The sequence below is a fragment of the Syngnathus floridae genome, chromosome 4, assembly GCF_059516105.1.
Source record: "Syngnathus floridae isolate MCC-2025c chromosome 4, RoL_Sflo_1.0, whole genome shotgun sequence".
In the NCBI taxonomy this organism is placed as follows: Eukaryota; Metazoa; Chordata; class Actinopteri; order Syngnathiformes; family Syngnathidae; genus Syngnathus; species Syngnathus floridae.
In genome coordinates this window covers 13,498,959-13,516,620 of record NC_142416.1, presented here as the reverse complement: position 1 = coordinate 13,516,620, position 17,662 = coordinate 13,498,959, and the positions used below count along the sequence as shown (strand labels likewise).

At 38.0% G+C, this 17,662-nt stretch overlaps 1 protein-coding gene and 1 long non-coding RNA gene across 2 annotated transcripts in view; one reads left to right on the top strand and one right to left on the bottom strand.

The window, feature by feature from the left end:
* The window catches only part of prkcaa (protein kinase C, alpha, a), a 69,288-nt gene extending 53,737 nt beyond the window's left edge, over positions 1–15,551 (top strand). The window contains exons 14-17 of the mRNA XM_088374802.1: positions 3,574–3,654; positions 4,431–4,538; positions 5,980–6,120; positions 12,215–15,551. Coding sequence (XP_088230928.1) covers positions 3,574–3,654; positions 4,431–4,538; positions 5,980–6,120; positions 12,215–12,379 — 495 coding nt within the window. The 3' untranslated portion in view covers positions 12,380–15,551. The remainder of the gene's footprint in view (positions 1–3,573; positions 3,655–4,430; positions 4,539–5,979; positions 6,121–12,214) is intronic.
* Positions 6,412–17,662, bottom strand: part of LOC148399259 (uncharacterized) — a 46,164-nt gene continuing 34,913 nt past the window's right edge. Inside the window, exon 4 of the long non-coding RNA XR_015858252.1 lies at positions 6,412–7,117. This is a non-coding gene — a long non-coding RNA (uncharacterized LOC148399259). The remainder of the gene's footprint in view (positions 7,118–17,662) is intronic.

Below are 17,662 nucleotides of genomic sequence, written 5' to 3'. Positions count from 1 at the left end.
GTCTGAGTGTTGCTGTAAAGAGACTAGCCTGAAATAGCTAGCAGTCTGATCCAAAACTGTCATGTAGTATTAGGCCTAATGGGAGAGCAATGTCTACAGCAAAACACACTCACACACATTCATACACACATGCACGCGCACACACATGCATGCACACAGAAACACCCCAACACTTGCGTAGAGCCAAAAACAAGTATGTATATATAAATAAATAAATTCATATAGATGTATAGATATACTGTAAAGCAGTAACTCTATGGTAGATGGACATAAACGATGATATAGGTCTGCTGGTATGTACACACACACACACACGCTCATATGCTGTGGTAAATCAGCAGAGTAGGCCAGAGGCTTTCATACAATAAAATAAAAAAAAAAAAAGAAGAAACAACTAGATAAAAGCATTGGATGTCAGACTGGTTTCACACGTCTCTTCCAATTGCTATTTCTTCTTCTCACAACCTGGCTGATAGAAAGAACACTTACGTGACTTATTCATCACTTTCCTCCAACTCAATGCGAAACACAAAACATCAACGCATTACATAAAGGTCAGCATGACCGAATTTCTTTTCTGCTGGTGGTGTTGCAGACAAGTTCAGGGTGACAACGGGCAGCAAGTCACAGTTACTTCACATTAGCACTTTCAACGGGGAGTACTTTTTTGTACACTCTAAAAGGATGAAATTAATATGTTTGGCCTAAAAGCATGTTGATTATACGAACAATATACTACACATTATGGCAAATATTTCTTTTTCATTTTCAGAGAACACTAAATATCGACGGTATTGAAGGGCAAATAAATATCGAGGGGAAATAGAATTTATACTGCAGGTGTTCACGTCGCAGTTCTATCATTTTTTTTCCTGTAGCTCCAGTGTAGCTCCACCCCTAGTTGTCATGGTAATGAAGTCCATATTTGCTGTTGGCCTAACAGGACGCAGGCAGGGAACTAGCCATTTTTCTTTTTTGGCGGGGTGGTCAGGATGACACAATGGAATACATGCATCATTTGCATTGTTGTAATTGAAAAAGAATGCACATTAGGTCTCCTATAAAATCGGCTGTATGTTTCATAAAGGTGTTACAATGGTGATGGCCTGGAACAAATTAATTTGCATATATTAAATTTCAGTCTGGTTTTATTACTTATCACTAGTCTTCCGTCTCTCTTTTTTTTTTTTTTTTTTGGGAAATCCTAAATAGCAATGTCATGCGCTGTTTTGTCTCTCCTGACCAAAAGCTTCTTGAGTCTGAATTCCTTAATGTGGACAGTTTTTGCAGGAGACCGCAGGGGTCAATTCACAGAGACAGAGTTGAACGCATGTGACATATTTCAGTGGGTCCTCAATGACACAATGTCTAGCGTTGGCTTTGTTCCGCTTGTCATACTGTCAGCTCGCAGCAGATCACCACAGGATTAAGTAAGCTTTCTCTCCTTATTAATCATCTGGCATGTAGCAGTACCATACGTACTGTTTTAGCATACCGCTATGTTTTTGGAGGGGCTATAAATTGTAACATACTTTTACCATTAAGAGCAGTTTCCTGTGTATGTTTTCTTATATTGTAATAGTGTGTGACAACAGGTGGTGGTTTTGTTTGTAGCTGCAAGGTCACACACAAACTCAGCACTAGTCTGGCGGGAAAAAGGATTAAACAGCCATGCTCAAGAATTTCATCATCAGGATTTCCCTCAGCTTGCAGTCTTTGACCTGCTCGCTAATTAAAAGCACGGAAGAAAGACAAAGAAAGTTTACCTCAGGTCTTCTTCCTTCTCATTGTTCACAAAAGAGAAAATCCAGGATTAAGTTACACTTTGATCCATGAATGAGCATGTGTGTGCCGGTCTCCAAGTCTTAAGGCTCTCTGAATGCAGGGTGTTCACGAGGACGTTTTCACCAAGACAACCAGTCAAGTTCATCTTACCAATCTATAGTTGAAGTAAAACTTCATTTGGGGAAGATAGATGATCACGTTTCTTTTGCAATATTTGCAGAGTCCAGACATAATCTTGTTTTCCCTTATTGGCATGTGGCTTCTCTACTATTTCCATCTTGATGCTTCATAGGAGTAATGACAATGCTGGGCTTGTTTTAGGTTCATCCTTATTTAATGATAATAATATTGTTGATTTATTTAGTGGCTTTCAAGAGATCCAAGAATGCAGTGGAATGGTGATTGCTACGCTAAAAAGAGGGTGCTGAAAAGTGCTGTCCTACGAATTGTTTGACAATGACAACAACAAATCTGGACACAATTTAATGATGATTTTTTTATGAATTCATACATTGACAAATTTTGACATTTTGTACTGTTGGTAATTTTATTTCTAAACATTTTCAGGATTTAACATTGGTATTATGAATTGAAGGCTGTTTGACCTTTGATTTGTTTGGTTCTTGAAATAATACATATGAGACATATAATCAAACAGAGTTCTCAAAAATCAGGTTCAGGTTCAGTACCGATCGATCCCTCTTGGTTGCCTCTGGATCTCATTTGTAGACTTTTCCCCACGACGCCAAGAGCAGGTATTATCTTTCCGATGACCTTTGAATACCAATGAGCACCCACCAACAGCAAACACTCCAGTCAACTTCTGCCTGCATTGTCAGCTTTCAGAAATGACACTCGCTTCTCTTTTTTGTGTTGCACTTAATTTCCACCTCCGCCTTACTGAGCACTGCGAAGCAGTCTTGTGAAGCGGGTTCATCCTGAGTAGGTTTGATAGCACGGAGTCTCTTTTCCACAACTTTTGCATTCCGACATGGTGCATTTAAGTGTGATGAGTTACAAAAACCTCATTTTCATGGTCTGCAGAGCGCAGACTGAGAGTTATGCAAGGTTATTTACTTGTGGAAGAAACTTGCTGTCCAAGCTCAACTGTGTTCTTATTAGTTTAGGAGAGGCAGTAAGAGAACTAATTAAATGTTGTATGCATGTGTTTTTCTCTACTCTTCTAGGGAATGATGACATTCAGAAATTGTGGCTTGTTTTCATGCATGAATGTGCACGTTCTTGCCCATGTGTGAAGGGGTTAACATATGGAAGTCATGCAACCTTCGGGTGTGCAGAGCTGGAAGTGCATTTGTCAATCTTTGTGTGTGTTTGTGTGCACACGACCTGAAGGAATGTCCTTTAACTGAAAAGGTCAGATGTTACTCAGCAAGGATATTTGAGATATCCTAAAAACATTTAGATGTATTCCTTTTTGGGGGGCAGGGAGGAGGGATGGGGGAAAGGTCATCATTCAGAATTATATGTCTGTCTATGTCTGTTTTGATGGATTCAAACAGATAAGCAGGATAAGTAGTAAAGAAAATTGATGGGTGAATGAATTAATCATTTTGCTTTATAGTGAATGGTTATTTGTCCTTATTGTCCAGTGATCGACTGGCAACCATTCCAGATTGTGCTGAGGACAAGGGCTGTAGAATTTGATCGAATATGGGATGAATTATTCATATATCTTTTAAAAATCTAATTTCATCAATCCATTCAATCGGGAATATAAGCAAACATGACATTGCTTCAGTCAGATTTCTCTTTTCTTTTGCTCCACAGATTATTGCATATCAGCCATATGCACGCTCTGTAGACTGGTGGGCATATGGAGTGCTTCTATATGAAATGTTAGCTGGACAGGTGAGTGTCTTACACACACACACAGACACATGCACACATACACACACTTGCTCAGTTGTTGATTTACGAGTTCAATTTGTTCCATGACCATGCTCTCATTATTATATTCAGTATTATGTTGTTTGTCTACATGTGTTGCTACACCATAGCTCACATTTTTCTCACAACTCAAGAACTCAAGTCAACAAAGTGGTTAGTTGGGTCTCTCACAAGTGGTAGTATAACTGTATTGTATTTTCAACACGTTCTTCTAAATCCATATGTTTTATTCAATGAATATAACATTTTACCCGAGATGTCCCTATATTTTCTGAGTGTGTGAAGAACTGGATCAAGAGGTCTTGAAGCAGACGGGCTATTTCTAGTAAGCCTAGTGGAGTGTTACCAACAAATAATTCATTTCCTCAACTGTTGAGACATCCACATTAGAGCTACTAATGATAACCACCCAGTGAAGAAGGCACAATGCTGCTCAGAGATATCTTCTTACATTGCTTAAAGATGCATTTAATTAACAATCGATTCCATCAATTGATAATCCACTAGTTATTGCTATTCATACTCCAGATATTTTAAATTTGGCCAATTTGAATTTGTTTGTCAGAAGAAAAAAAACACATTAAAAATCCCCAAGTCTGCCACTGTTGGATCCCTCTCATACTGTTTGGTACCACTTGACAAAAAATTGTTTGTGGTCTCAAAACTGCAACCATCTATTCATCCATCTTGTGATAATGGATGAAACACTCTCAACATCACGCTCTATCTGTCCGCAGCCTCCTTTTGATGGAGAGGATGAAGACGAATTGTTCCAGTCCATTATGGAGCACAATGTTTCCTACCCAAAGTCCTTGTCCAAAGAGGCTGTTTCCATCTGCAAAGGGGTGAGTAAAAGGTTTGATCAATCAATGGCATTTCAAACAAACACGCACACACACACGCGCGCACATGCACACAAACACACACACACACACGCGCGCACGCACACACACATGCAAAAAAATGCATTATTACTATCAGTCTGAGTAGAAACTCATGGAAATCAACAATCTAAATGCAGTGGAACTCACTTTCACCAAATCCAACATAATTTACATTAATATAAGAGGAAGTCTGCTCGTTCTACATTTGTCATCTTTAGTCCTGAAAGGAACAGCTCCCGAGTTCTATGTCAGTGTGAATTAGAATAGATGTTCATTAAATCTGCTTTGGCCATGTCTTACCTATTTTTTTTTTTTAACATGCACATATACATTATTAAAACACACTGCAGGAAAACCAACATTTTGTCCATTATAGTACCTCTAAGTTAAGATATTATGGAATCATGAATACATTATTTATCACAAGATTTATTTAGACAACAGCGTGTGCATTTGGGGCTTCTGGTTCTCTAAGGGGAAACATAACAGTAAAACAAGTCATGCTCACAACATAGTGTCTCGGTCAGTGTAAATAACATTGTGAGTTAAAGTAAATTGGCCACAATACAAATCTTGATTTCAGGATTTAAATTGGAGGAATTCAACCAAGCAAAACATTTTTGTTACAGTTAATCTACACAAGGAAGAGTAATTGGTTCGGTATGTTTATTTGTTGTGATGGTCCTCTTCATATTTAGTTAGGTACTTAAAACATAAAGATGTGACCTCATTTATTGCTATTATCTTTTTAGGGCCCAAGTTATGTTTTCCCAGAGCTCACTTTTAGAATCCCTGATTTGAACTAAAGTATTGTTTTATTTCGCTATCAAGCTGTACATGGGAAAGCACAAATATAAACAATGTTGTAATTTTAGGTCACATATTGCACCAATGTTAAAGGCTTCAACCTAAACTATTTATGAAAATGATATCATAAAAACTCTTGTTCAAAGAGACAAGTCATACTAATTTGTATTTTATTCTTGATGGTTCCATTTTGATACATATTTTATGTGCCATTTGGCCGTGCAGAATTAAACACGGAGCTGATTTTTGTTGTTGTAGCTGCTCATATTCCTCTGGGTACTTTTTAATTTGCTTTCTGGAAAAAAAAAAAAACAACAACAACATATTTTCTGTGATATGATTAAGAGTGGCAGCAGTTCTCTAAAAGAAAAACAGAGAGGATATATAAAAAATAAAAAAAATCACAATTATGTCACTTATTTTCGAGCGCTTCTGTGACCTAGAAATGCAGTGAAATCCCATTAAGGAACACTGAAGACTGGCGAGGGAGTAAAAAACACTTTGCTCCGTTTGAGTACAATTGTCATGTAAGATAGCCAGTGCGAGCTACTTGTTTTGACAACATATCCACTTTGTTGTTCTGTACATTAAACAGCTAATGACTAAGCATCCATCCAAGCGTCTGGGCTGCGGTCATGAAGGAGAGCGGGATGTCAAAGAACATGCCTTCTTCCGACGTATTGACTGGGAGCGTCTTGAGAATAAGGAGATACAGCCACCCTTCAAGCCAAAACTGGTAAGTCTTGTGCACATACACTTTCAAAAAAAAGAAAATTATCCACCGTCAGGGCCATATCTTATGCATCTGTGGATAGACCTTGGCATTCTGATCTCTTGATCCAAAAGCTGGCTAGCAATGTGCAATGTCACCTTTCGAGCAAGGATGAGGGTTCTACATCCAGTCGTCATGATGAAGAAGCTCGGTGAAAAGTGTAGCTTTTGAATTGTATATGGTCCCACCATCACCTAAGGTTCCAAGTCATGGAACATCATCACAGATACAAGTGGCACAAATGAGTTTCCGCCGCAGACTATCCGGCCTTTCCCTTAGAGATCAGGTGAGAATCTCAGTCGTCGTAGAGGTGAGCTGCTACTTTGACATCTGGTTAGGATGCCTCCCTGAACGCCTCAAGATGTTGCGGCCACGGCACAATGATTTAGCCTTTGTCATATTTCATCGAATATGCAAAGAAAACGATCTTATTCATTCACATTTCCGTTTTGAACTCAAGTAACACTTTCTGAACCAAACAATATGAGAGTGATTTAATCTTACATTACATTATTACATGAATATTTTTCGAAAACATTATTCTAACTTTTCCCACCTTTATGACAAATCTCCATTCATCTACGGTATCCGTCTGCTTTCCCTGTGCTCCGTTGTCAAGGGAATGCAGCCATTTAGGTAGCTCATGAATACTAAACACAACAAGTCATTAGAGTCCTTCAAGGGGCACAACACTAAATAGCTTCATTGCTACTGTATTGTATGGAACTTACTAGGCATGAGTGGCACTCCAGCATGAGGAACATTATTATCATTATGTTTGCAGTAATTACCTCATACTCAATCTATGGTCAATCCTGTGAGTCCTATCAATCCAATGGCAACGAAAAACGATGAATAAAAGAACAGTGATAAACATGACAGTCATCCATCATCATCATCATCCTCATGGTTACTGGTGATCATTGTTCCTGTCCATGCATGTTCTTCTTGTCCAGCTGACCTTTCAGGAGAACAAAATAGGCACAACGTTAACCCTACGATGTTGGCTGAAATAAAATTGAGTTAGGTGTTCTGACAATATGTAAGCTGACTTTGGAAATTGTGACACTAAAATTCTGGTCAGATTGTTTAACCTTCTGGGCATTCGAACTTCAAGTCAACACCAATTAAGATGTCAAGTGAAGAAAGGGCAATGTTCCTTCAACAATGTTGTGATGTGAGACAATGTCAAAACAGAGCTGCAGGCACAGGGCATACTGTAGATTGCATCTGGCATACATATATGGCCCATAAATAATTCCATATCTTCTTATCCCAATGTATAATTAATACATTGTCAATTACTTATGAAGGATACAACGAGGCAGGTATTGTCAACCCAGACATGAAACAAATATAAGCATGGAAGACAGGCAGAACTACTTGTATGTAGACGTGTGTGCGTGTTACATATTTGAATACAGTATTTATTTTCTTCTCTCAACCCTCAAGGGCTCCGGTTCATCTAAAAAGGTGAATACCGGCCGGTCTCACTGTCCGTACTTTGTGTGATGCGAATTTTGCGTGTGCGTGACTTTCAATTTCAACAATTATATGTAGGAAGAATGTGAGTGCCGTAGAAATAGAGACAAGCTAGGGATGCATGTCCTGTATTTAGTATTTACGCTTTGTGTTTGCTGCACAGAAGTCCAAGTTTCCACCTGTAGAAAAAGAATAGAATCTCCGTGGCCTTTGTGACAATCTTTTCATGTGCTGGTCTACTTCTACATTAAGGGGAAGCCAATGCACGCATGTCGGCATTGTCATAGCACAGCGGATGTTTGCATGGCTGTATTGTAGATGTGGAAAAAGACAAGCGATGGTCGTGCTAGGGTGAATGTTGTGGTCTGATACGTAATGCTCTATCATGTCCATCTCACCCAACTATGTAATACAGCACTGGGGACTTGTCCATTATCAGCAAATAGCTGTTGTTATACTCTTTTCACACTCGACTACATCCAAGCTTTCCTCTCCATCCCATTCTCTCATCTTCCCTCGTTTTATGCACAGCCATCCTTGCTCAATATCATTTCATCTGCCCGCATCAGCTGCACAATTGCAATCAATGCTTCACTGTATTTTAGATTCAAAGGTGGATAAAAAAAAAAATGTATGTCAGTATAAGCATCAAGGCATTTTTTTAATGTGTCCATCTATCATGGGATGTCGTTACCAAGGCAACACTGACAACATCCTTTGAGCAGTGTGTTTGCAAGAAACGCCCACATATGGATGGCCAACATGCTTTAAGCAGGAAGGAGGAAACTAGGTCGAGTGTAAAAGCTGTTGATTGATAGATGTGTGAGCTGGAGCTGGGAATGAACAGAGGATCAGAAAAGAAGAGTGGGAGGTCTGTGTCATTGCGCAGACATCCTGGAACATTGGCCATGGATGGCATACTTAATGGCCGCTCGCATGAATTATGACTCACTGCAGCTGGAAGACAATGAAGGGTACACACACTTACAAGATGACATTGACACATAGCCTATTTTGGCTTGCTTTTAAAGGACTAAAATCAGTTTTATTTACATTCTGCCGTGAACCTGGAGAAATACTAATAGTAGAAGTAGAAGCATCTTGTAGATTTTTAAACGATGCCTAACAAAAGTGCCCTCATTGAAGGTTTCTTGTTAGTGTGCTGCAAGGCAAAATTTCAAATCTTTCTGAAGCAAAAGGGAATATTTACATTTACAACGCGGCAAGATTTTTGTTTGCTTTTGAATGACATTTGGTAAAAGATGACTGATATCTCGTCACCTCTCTATGGGGCACAATTTGGCATTTGCAATTTGAGTCAAATAACACACTCACGCCTCTTTGGAAGGCAGTAGAACCATAAATCAAGCATACATCCAAGACTGTGAAAGCAACTAAAGTAAACCAAGAATTTTCTAGAGTTATTTAAAAAGTCCGAGTGCTTTGACTAGTGTCTCTAAAATGGACAACATTTTTAATCCTTTGAGACCTCATAGATCACCATGACTGAACTGATTGGTAAACAGATCCTATGAATGTTGTTCTTTCAGTCCAAACTGCTTCTTCTACCGTATTGTGTTTTCTTCTCTTGGAATTGTACACTGCAGTAATCTCTCATGCACGTTTTATTTTACACTAGGTTGGGTGCTGATTGGTCACAGCTTTCCGACAAGTAGTAAATATCAGCAAAGCAAGTGATTGGTATATGCAGCCGGTCAAAGGTCAAGCATGTCTTTCCTAAGCACTCAATGTGATTTAATTATTGATTTTTCTCACTGCTAATCTGTGAAGGCTTTGCAAGGATGCCTCATTTTTCATTGGTAATGGAAGACTTCAGTCTTCATTTTTAAGGGGATTTTAATGTTTTGATTTATGTATTCAGTGTTCCAATCTTCAAAGGTTGCCCAAAATATTTTAGCGCTACGTTAATCACACCCATAACCAAAAAAAAAAAATCTTGGACACAAGGAAGAACCTAAATCCAATCATTTCTTGCTCTCCTCATAAACTGCTTATCTCAGTGTAACATATGCTGAGTGCAAATGTCTTCACCGCTAATAAACAACTGAATTTTGCGGTGAGATGAGGTGAAAAGCAGAGGGCTTCTCACAGTTGTGGCTGTCGAGAGAGAGAGGTAGTTGTGGCGTGTGAGAGCAAGTGTAGGCACAACTCTTAATGGAGGCGAGCAAACAGTTATCATCCTAAGTAGCTGACTTATTTTAATATGCTTGAGTGCAGAGGCGTGCATGGCAGTGTAGATGCAGAGAGAGAGATATAAGGGCAAAGCGATTAAAGATGAGAAGGAAGTAGGTCAAAGTCCCATGTTGGACACTTTATCAATTTATTTAATATCAATTTATCAACAGCTTGGGTCATCAACCCGTAAGATTTGATTGAATCATTCAATGAGAATGAATAGTCTAAAGATTTCTAGTAAAAGTGGGCAATGATTTTTGTTCTGTTGTCAATTGTGGCATTCAGAAAAAAAAGCCAAGATGGCCATCAGAGGTCAAAGTGTGAAATGCACTGCCCCTCTTGAGTGAAGGGTAGTCAGTGATGGATGGAAGATGACAGTTGAAGGACGCGAGCGATACCCGTTAGGTATCTGCTGTGCATCAGTCACATACATAAACACAGGGAGTTGTTCTTTATGTCAAAGAGTGGCTTGGAGGGAAGTTCACCTGTCGGTAAAAATATCGTTTGAACAATTCTGACACACAAACACATGTTTGTGCTCCTTTATATGAACCTGTTTGTTTTTGTCCAATAAAAAAAAAGAATGACAGGAAAATAAAACAGTGCAAGGCCAGACAAAATTATTTTTGTGCATGTTTGTGCACATTCATACACAATTGACGCGAGCATAAACACAAGGAATGTAGGTCAATGGAGGCCCGTTAGTCCCTGGTTAGTCATGACTTTGAAAACTGCTCACAGCTGCCAGTAACCATTTGAAGCGACCATGACAAAGGAAGGAAGCCACAGGGGAACAAAATATCAATATGATGGTAAACATCGATGCACCAGCATCGATCGATTTTTTTTTTTTTTTTTTTTGGTGTGCTTGCTGTCTAATGATTTTTAGGGATTATATGAATAAGAAAAAAAATGTTCAGTTGTAGTTGGGATTTTGTTCCAGTCCAGTCCTATGGGTGATGAGACATGCTAAGACTCAAGTTTAATAATCCTATACCAAATAAAAATAACAGAAAAATTACCTTGAGGTTACCAAATTTCTGGAATTCAGGTGCTGCAGTTCTTGGGTCAATTTTATCCATTTCAATTGACTACAGTGTGATGGATGTTTTGTGGAAGCCTTTTTTCATTTGACTGATGCTTCATGTGAGGAGATGATGTTTGGGGTTGAAAGAGAAGTCATGAGCAGCCAAGAGGCTTCTGCTGCTCGCTGTGTGAGTTCAGGCCAAAATGTGGCAGAACAAAGTTAGAAGTTGCCCTACATGGCCAAGCACACGTGATGAATCTCTCTTGACCTAAATAAACAGCTCTGTCTGAACAAAACTCAGATCTTAATTAATCGGAAAAGGAAGGGAAAACCCCGTTAGACACATAAGGGCAGCCGGGGACATCCCACGAGCAAGTTGAACTTACTTAGAGGAAAATTTTGACCACCAATTAGGTCAGGAGACACACTCATCCTTGTCTATTGTTATCTACATGTCATTGTTATTGTTTAGTTCAAGTAGCTGTAGTTTTAGTCAGTTTTTCAAACCCTTTTTTAAAATTCATACATTGCAATCTTATGTTTGAAAACAATATAAAATAGCTATATATATATATATATATATATATATATATATATCCAATATCTGAATTTGAATATGTATCTACTACATGAATTTATTAACCATGTAAATGCAATGTTAAATTAGTTAATAACTCATGTAGAGTATATACTGTAATTTTTTTGCATGATGAATCGTAGCTGTAGATCACATGAGCGCATCATTAATACTACAAAGCTCACACTAAATGAACCTTGTTTGTTTGAAAGTGTTCTGCAGCTGCCCCAATGCTGATTTGGTCTTGTGAACGCTCCACTGCCATTGATAGTGAATGAGATCTGGAGCATGTAATGTGATGTTAATAGTCAGGTGTTTTTATTTTTCTTCTTCATTTTTACATGTCACTGCGCACAGAATATTCAGACGAAGAGATTGGTTCAACCATTTTCAGTTTGGTACGTTTTGTGATCCTTACCAACAGGTCGGCGTGGGAAATGCTTACCTTCGATATGCGCAACAGTTGTTTTTAACTATTTACAGGATGTTTATTTTTTTTATGTGCCTTCCTAAAGATGTCACCCATGTGATTTTATTTGTAAGGACAAAATAGATGCGCAGATCTATATATCTGCATGTCATGCATGCTCATAATATAAACAGCTTTTTTTTTCTCTCTCAGAAAAAGGTAAGAGACAGTTTTGACCTCACCCACATGGATTTTAAGTGACTCTGCAAAGGTTTTAATCGTATTGTCCACATGGAAGCCTGAATATGATCATCTTCGAAATAAAAAAGCAAGTGGAGTGAAAAAAAATTCTTTTTTGTCACTACAGTGTGGCAAAGGAGCCGAAAACTTCGACAAGTTCTTCACTCGCACGCAGCCTCAGCTCACACCTCCTGACGAGCTGGTGATCGCCAACATTGACCAGGCCGAGTTTGCGGGCTTCTCCTTCATAAACCCGCAGTTTGTACACCCGTCGCTCAACAACAGAGCATGAGAAGGATGGTCAAACCTCTCGTAGTCACCCTTCAAGGAGCTCCTCTACTCACTGCCATCCACTAAAACTAAGCAACAACCTAATGTACGACCACCACTTTACATTACAAAACTTGATGTATCATTTCTAATCACAAGCGGGAATTGTACGGCATGCTTATTTGTTTTCTATGGTATATTTTGCTATCTAGATTAGCTTTGATTTAGACTGTGCCGCCACAAGAAGTCATTTTGTTTAGTTTACTAATGAGCATGTATTGTGTTCAATGATGTCCTTTTTTTATTGAAAGTTTACTCCAGAACTGGACGCACTGAGACAAAACAGTGTTCATCGATGTAAGTAAAAGAATATATTCATTTGGGGCTGTCTATTGTAGAAGCAAGATCATTTCAAAAGAGCATTCAAAGCATGGATTTATTCTATAGATGCATGAACTGTATGACTTGAGAAGCATTGTTGTCCACACGCATCGAGTTGGTGGCTCAGTTTTGTTTTGAATGAAGAAATAAGAATAGCATGAAGGCACCTCCTGCCTTGGCTACCGTAGCCAAATATGAAGGAGAGGTGGTGCGGGCATTGAAAAAGCACCTCGTGAGAGAATGTTTCTGCATCATGTTTACAGCTTTCTGCCTGTTTAACTTATTTATGTCTGTAAGGTTTTAGTGTCAATTGTCTCAATTGCCAGTGATGGCGAAAATGAAGTCAGATTTGAATATACGGTACGATGCAATGGAGCTTGAAAAAGAAAGAGCTATTCATTTTTGCCAGGACTAGTTCCAAATTACAAGGCCCTACTAAACCTGCATTTCTCTGCAGATTGTCAAATCTTTTCTTTTTTTTTTTTGACCACATTTATGAAACGTTTGACTCACAGGACACACTTTGTGTATACCCTTAAAATAATTAACACTTAACAGGGGTCAACCCATTCTCTTTAACATGCTGTTTTTAGAAATTAACATCACTGTCATGTAGACATTTGGTTTCTTGAATACAGCAGTAATCATGCAATGTTTTTTTTTGGGGGGGTGCATTATGTTGTGTGTGTGAAAAAAAAACAATCTTTCATTAGATTTATGTTAAAAGTAGAACAATGTTTGTCTTTTTTGTTGCAAAATTATAAATACATCACCCTCATCATCTATGACATAAGAGCTTAGAACGCACCTAAATCTGTGTACAACGCCTTTGTAAATAATCATTATGGAGTATTTCAAAAGAGTCCAGCAAATTTTTATACCGACACCTAAATGTGCTTTTCTCAACATTGTTGAGACGATCTACAGTTTAGCGAGCGCGCTCAAAATATTGCCAGTTGCTCATTTTGGTAGGTTTAATGAACACTGTTTATCGTCGTTTCATTTGAAGTTATGTTGGACGAGCAAGCACGTGAACCAATCGCTCATGCATGTGAGTCATTAAATGCAGCATGCCACCTAAATGTAATCGTCAATTCAACTAGAAGGTGACACTCTCCTCAAAACTCAAACAATTTCAGTCATTTAGATTCTCACTCTACGTCTTCATGGTCAGTATTTACAATATGTGTGTAGGATTTGAATCATAAGAGTTTTCGGGTCCGTTTTAAGAAGGTAAATTGTGATTTTCAGCAAACTTCCTCATTGGCAAAGACTTCTTATCTTATACCAGCAGATGTTATCATGCAAATTGAAAAGGTTTTTTTTCTCCAAATAAAGTTCACTGAAATACTTCCAGTGGAAATATATATTTTTTGCCATTTTTGTGGAATTTAAAAAGGAAGGCGTTTATTGACATTTCATTGACGAGTACTGGTGGTTCCATTTTGTTAAATTAACATGGTTTATATTTGACGATATAAATATTTTTCTTTTATGCAACAAAATGATGAAATTGATCAGTTTTAGAGTAAAAAAACATCACATTTGCTTATCTTAAATATTGTGAGTACTAGGTTTGCATATTTGCAGAGCTTTGCAGGTATTCAGCGTTCATGCGTGCTCTCCATTTGCTAATAATTTTTAGGACATCCCCTTTTAGGTGATAAGTTCATGATTTTGTGGATTTATTATTTTTACCGAATCCATCATAGTGACAAACACATTCTTAGTGCTCCTTTAACACTGCTTGTTGTGTGGCTATAGACCAGCTATGTCTCATTAATGGGGTTTATAATCTTAAATGTTGTGTTTGTTATTTTCTTAGGTTTACTTCTGTGGTCATTGTCAGTTATCTTTCCAGCTTCCTCAGCCAATATGAAAATGTTATTTTAAAAAAAAAAAAAAAAAAAAAAAAAAAAAAGGCACACACACATTCGAACTTTCTTTCCTGCAATATGTGACATATTTGATACCTATACACCAGATACAAAATCATCTTTCCCGTGCCAAACAGATAAGCTAGTCCCCGTAGTTTTTATGTGTTCCTCATTTTTACGTGCACCTGCAATAAACTAGTGTAAAAATATGCCAGAACATATTATAAGCTTCTTTTCTGGACATATAAAATGAAGCTGCTCATGTGTGATTAATGAAACCAAAACACTGAGAAAAGATGCAGGGCCTAATTAATTGACAGCCTCCACACATCAGCTTTTATGAGTCTTTTGATATTGTTGATTCACGCGAGCATAAATACAAACACACATAATTTTCAACAACTCCAACTTCTCTATCATAAACCCCAGAAGGAAATTTTATGAGTCATGTTTATGTCTGTGTTTTACATGGTTTACACTTGAGTCATTTTTTTTATTTAAATAATTATGGCCCGATACTAATGAAGACATCTTAAATGTAAAGTATGAGTGAAGGGTTTGTTTTCTTTCTTACACTACTGCTCCTTTACTGTACTAGGTACGCACGTGATAAGGCTTTCGATGAATCCTGTTGTCTTTTCATAGAAGTTAGTCTGTTCCAGTTAAGAGAGGTGAAGGACGTGTCATCCCTTAGAACGAGGGCAGAAATGCCTTATTGCCAAACTCATCACACAATCTCTTATTGTCCTTGTACATAAACTACTACTTCCAGTAGATGCCTATGTAGACAATAAATAGATGACCTTGTATTTTGCAAATGTTGGTTCTCCTTCCTCGTCAGCCTGAAACCTTTAAAACGACTGAGCAACCTACCTTGTAACTGATTGTGTCATTTGTACCTAATGTATGATAATGCAAATAAAAAAGGAAACTTGAGTTTCATACTTTGAAATCTTTTTACTATGCAAGTACATTTAAAAAAAAAAACAAAGACCTTTAAAGTGGAGTGAACACACGAGTCGAACATGAACTTAACATGTATGTTTCTGGACTGAGGGAGGATGTCAGAGTACAAAAAGAAAACATGCAAACTCCAGCCTCCGAATTTCAGAACTGTGAGGCCGGCGTGTTCACTATTACTCCACCAGCGGGAAGGTCATTACTAGCAATTATTTAATTTTTGTATTTTGCGTTCCTCTTCATGACCTTTCCTCAAATATTCAGACAGAAATGTCCAATGATTTGGAGCAAAATAATATTTGTTGCACAATTTGTTACATTGACTGAATCCACTGCTATGAAATGAAACGACTATGAACCGTTAATTTTTATGACACCCCAGCATTTGTAGATAGTTATTATGGCATATTCACACTATTATGAAATCTCTATTTACAATATTTAATTGCATTACACATACCTTCAAAGGCAGGCCTCCAGAAGCACACGTTTCGGTCTGAGCCCTGAAAGCCCTCCAGTCCCCTGAGTCAAATTAGCCGCACTTCTAATAGCTAATAAACTGACATCTGTGTTTATGGTATGAACATTGTGGACATGCACCAGCAATTATATGGCTAATTTAATGCATTTTGCTCACACTTGTTGGAAGGTAGAACAAGTGCAATGGCGCATTTAATGTTTCACTGCAACACATCAGTGTTTTAGTATCTTAGTCTCACACCACTAGGACTGAAAATGTTAATGAGTTTTTAAGAATAATATCTGAGACCTTTAATTCATCCTGCCGCTGCACCCACGTGTACGTATATCCACATTTGAATGTGTCTGTCCAAAGACTGAATGACATTCTTTCCTGAAACCAAGCACTGAAGATGTTTCCATCAAAACCTTGCCTGTGCAGTTACTCATATTTTCTAATACAATGAGATAACATTCCACCAGATTATTTTGATTTCCATTGATATTAAAAACAGAGCTCACTGTTAAGATGGACAATTCTGTAACCACTGTGAACTACAACCACAATGATAAGACAAATGATTGTCATTTTTCGATAGGTCGAATATTTTACCTATTTTCCTTTACAGATGATTACATCGTTGGTCATGCTGGAAGAGTTCATATTTCATGTTAATTTCTGCCTGTGGTAATCCAGATGGTGTGACCGACTTTGATATTTGGCTTTCAGAAGAGAGGGTAAAATCAAAGATGAAATAAAAGGGAGTGCTACAAAATGGCAAGTATGTGAGTGGTGCCATTGCTGCGAGTGCAATGAGGGTTCATATGAGCGATGACGTGCTCTTCAAGCATCCATCTTTCATCGTATCACCGAAGAACACAATGTGTTAGTCATATTGCAAATGTCCAGATGCTCTTCAAAGACGGCCCATATGTTCTGAGACGCCTTGCTCTAAATCAGAGTGACATATGCACAGGGTATGTTTGATTCCACGTGACAACATGCTGCAATGTAATCTTGTTTGTGAATAATTAGCGTGGCTTGATACACATTAGATCCATATTGCATTATTTAATCACCCTTTACTAACATGGACATTAAGTAGGCTGCATTAACTCAGGCTAATCACATTATCTTCGGAATTATGTACTTACGTATCATGTGGATGTGTATCCCTCATATGAGAAAAGTAGTGATGCCAGTTTGTCCCATTACTTAAACCAAAGACCAGCTAATGACCTAGTTCAGAAAGACCAATATACCATCCATTTTTATTTGCTTTTTTCCCCTTATCTCTCCATTTTCTATTCCACTTATCCCCACCAGGGTTGTGGGTGAGCTGGAGCCCATCTCAGTTTAATTGGGACAAGATCCTGTCTGATTGCAGGGCACTTATAGACAATCAATCACGCTTACATTAAGACCTACAAACTATTTAGTCTTCACTTACCCTAAAAGTTATATCTGACTGTGCGGCAAATGCTAGTAATTGTTGCTGTCATGTTCTGGGTTTTTGTTGATTTTTTTTTTTTCATGTTTTGCTTCTGTCCTGTGTGTTTCAGTTACTGTGTTGCGTTCTTACAAATAATTGTGTATGGAGTGAATAATGGCTTCTGAAAAGGTTGCA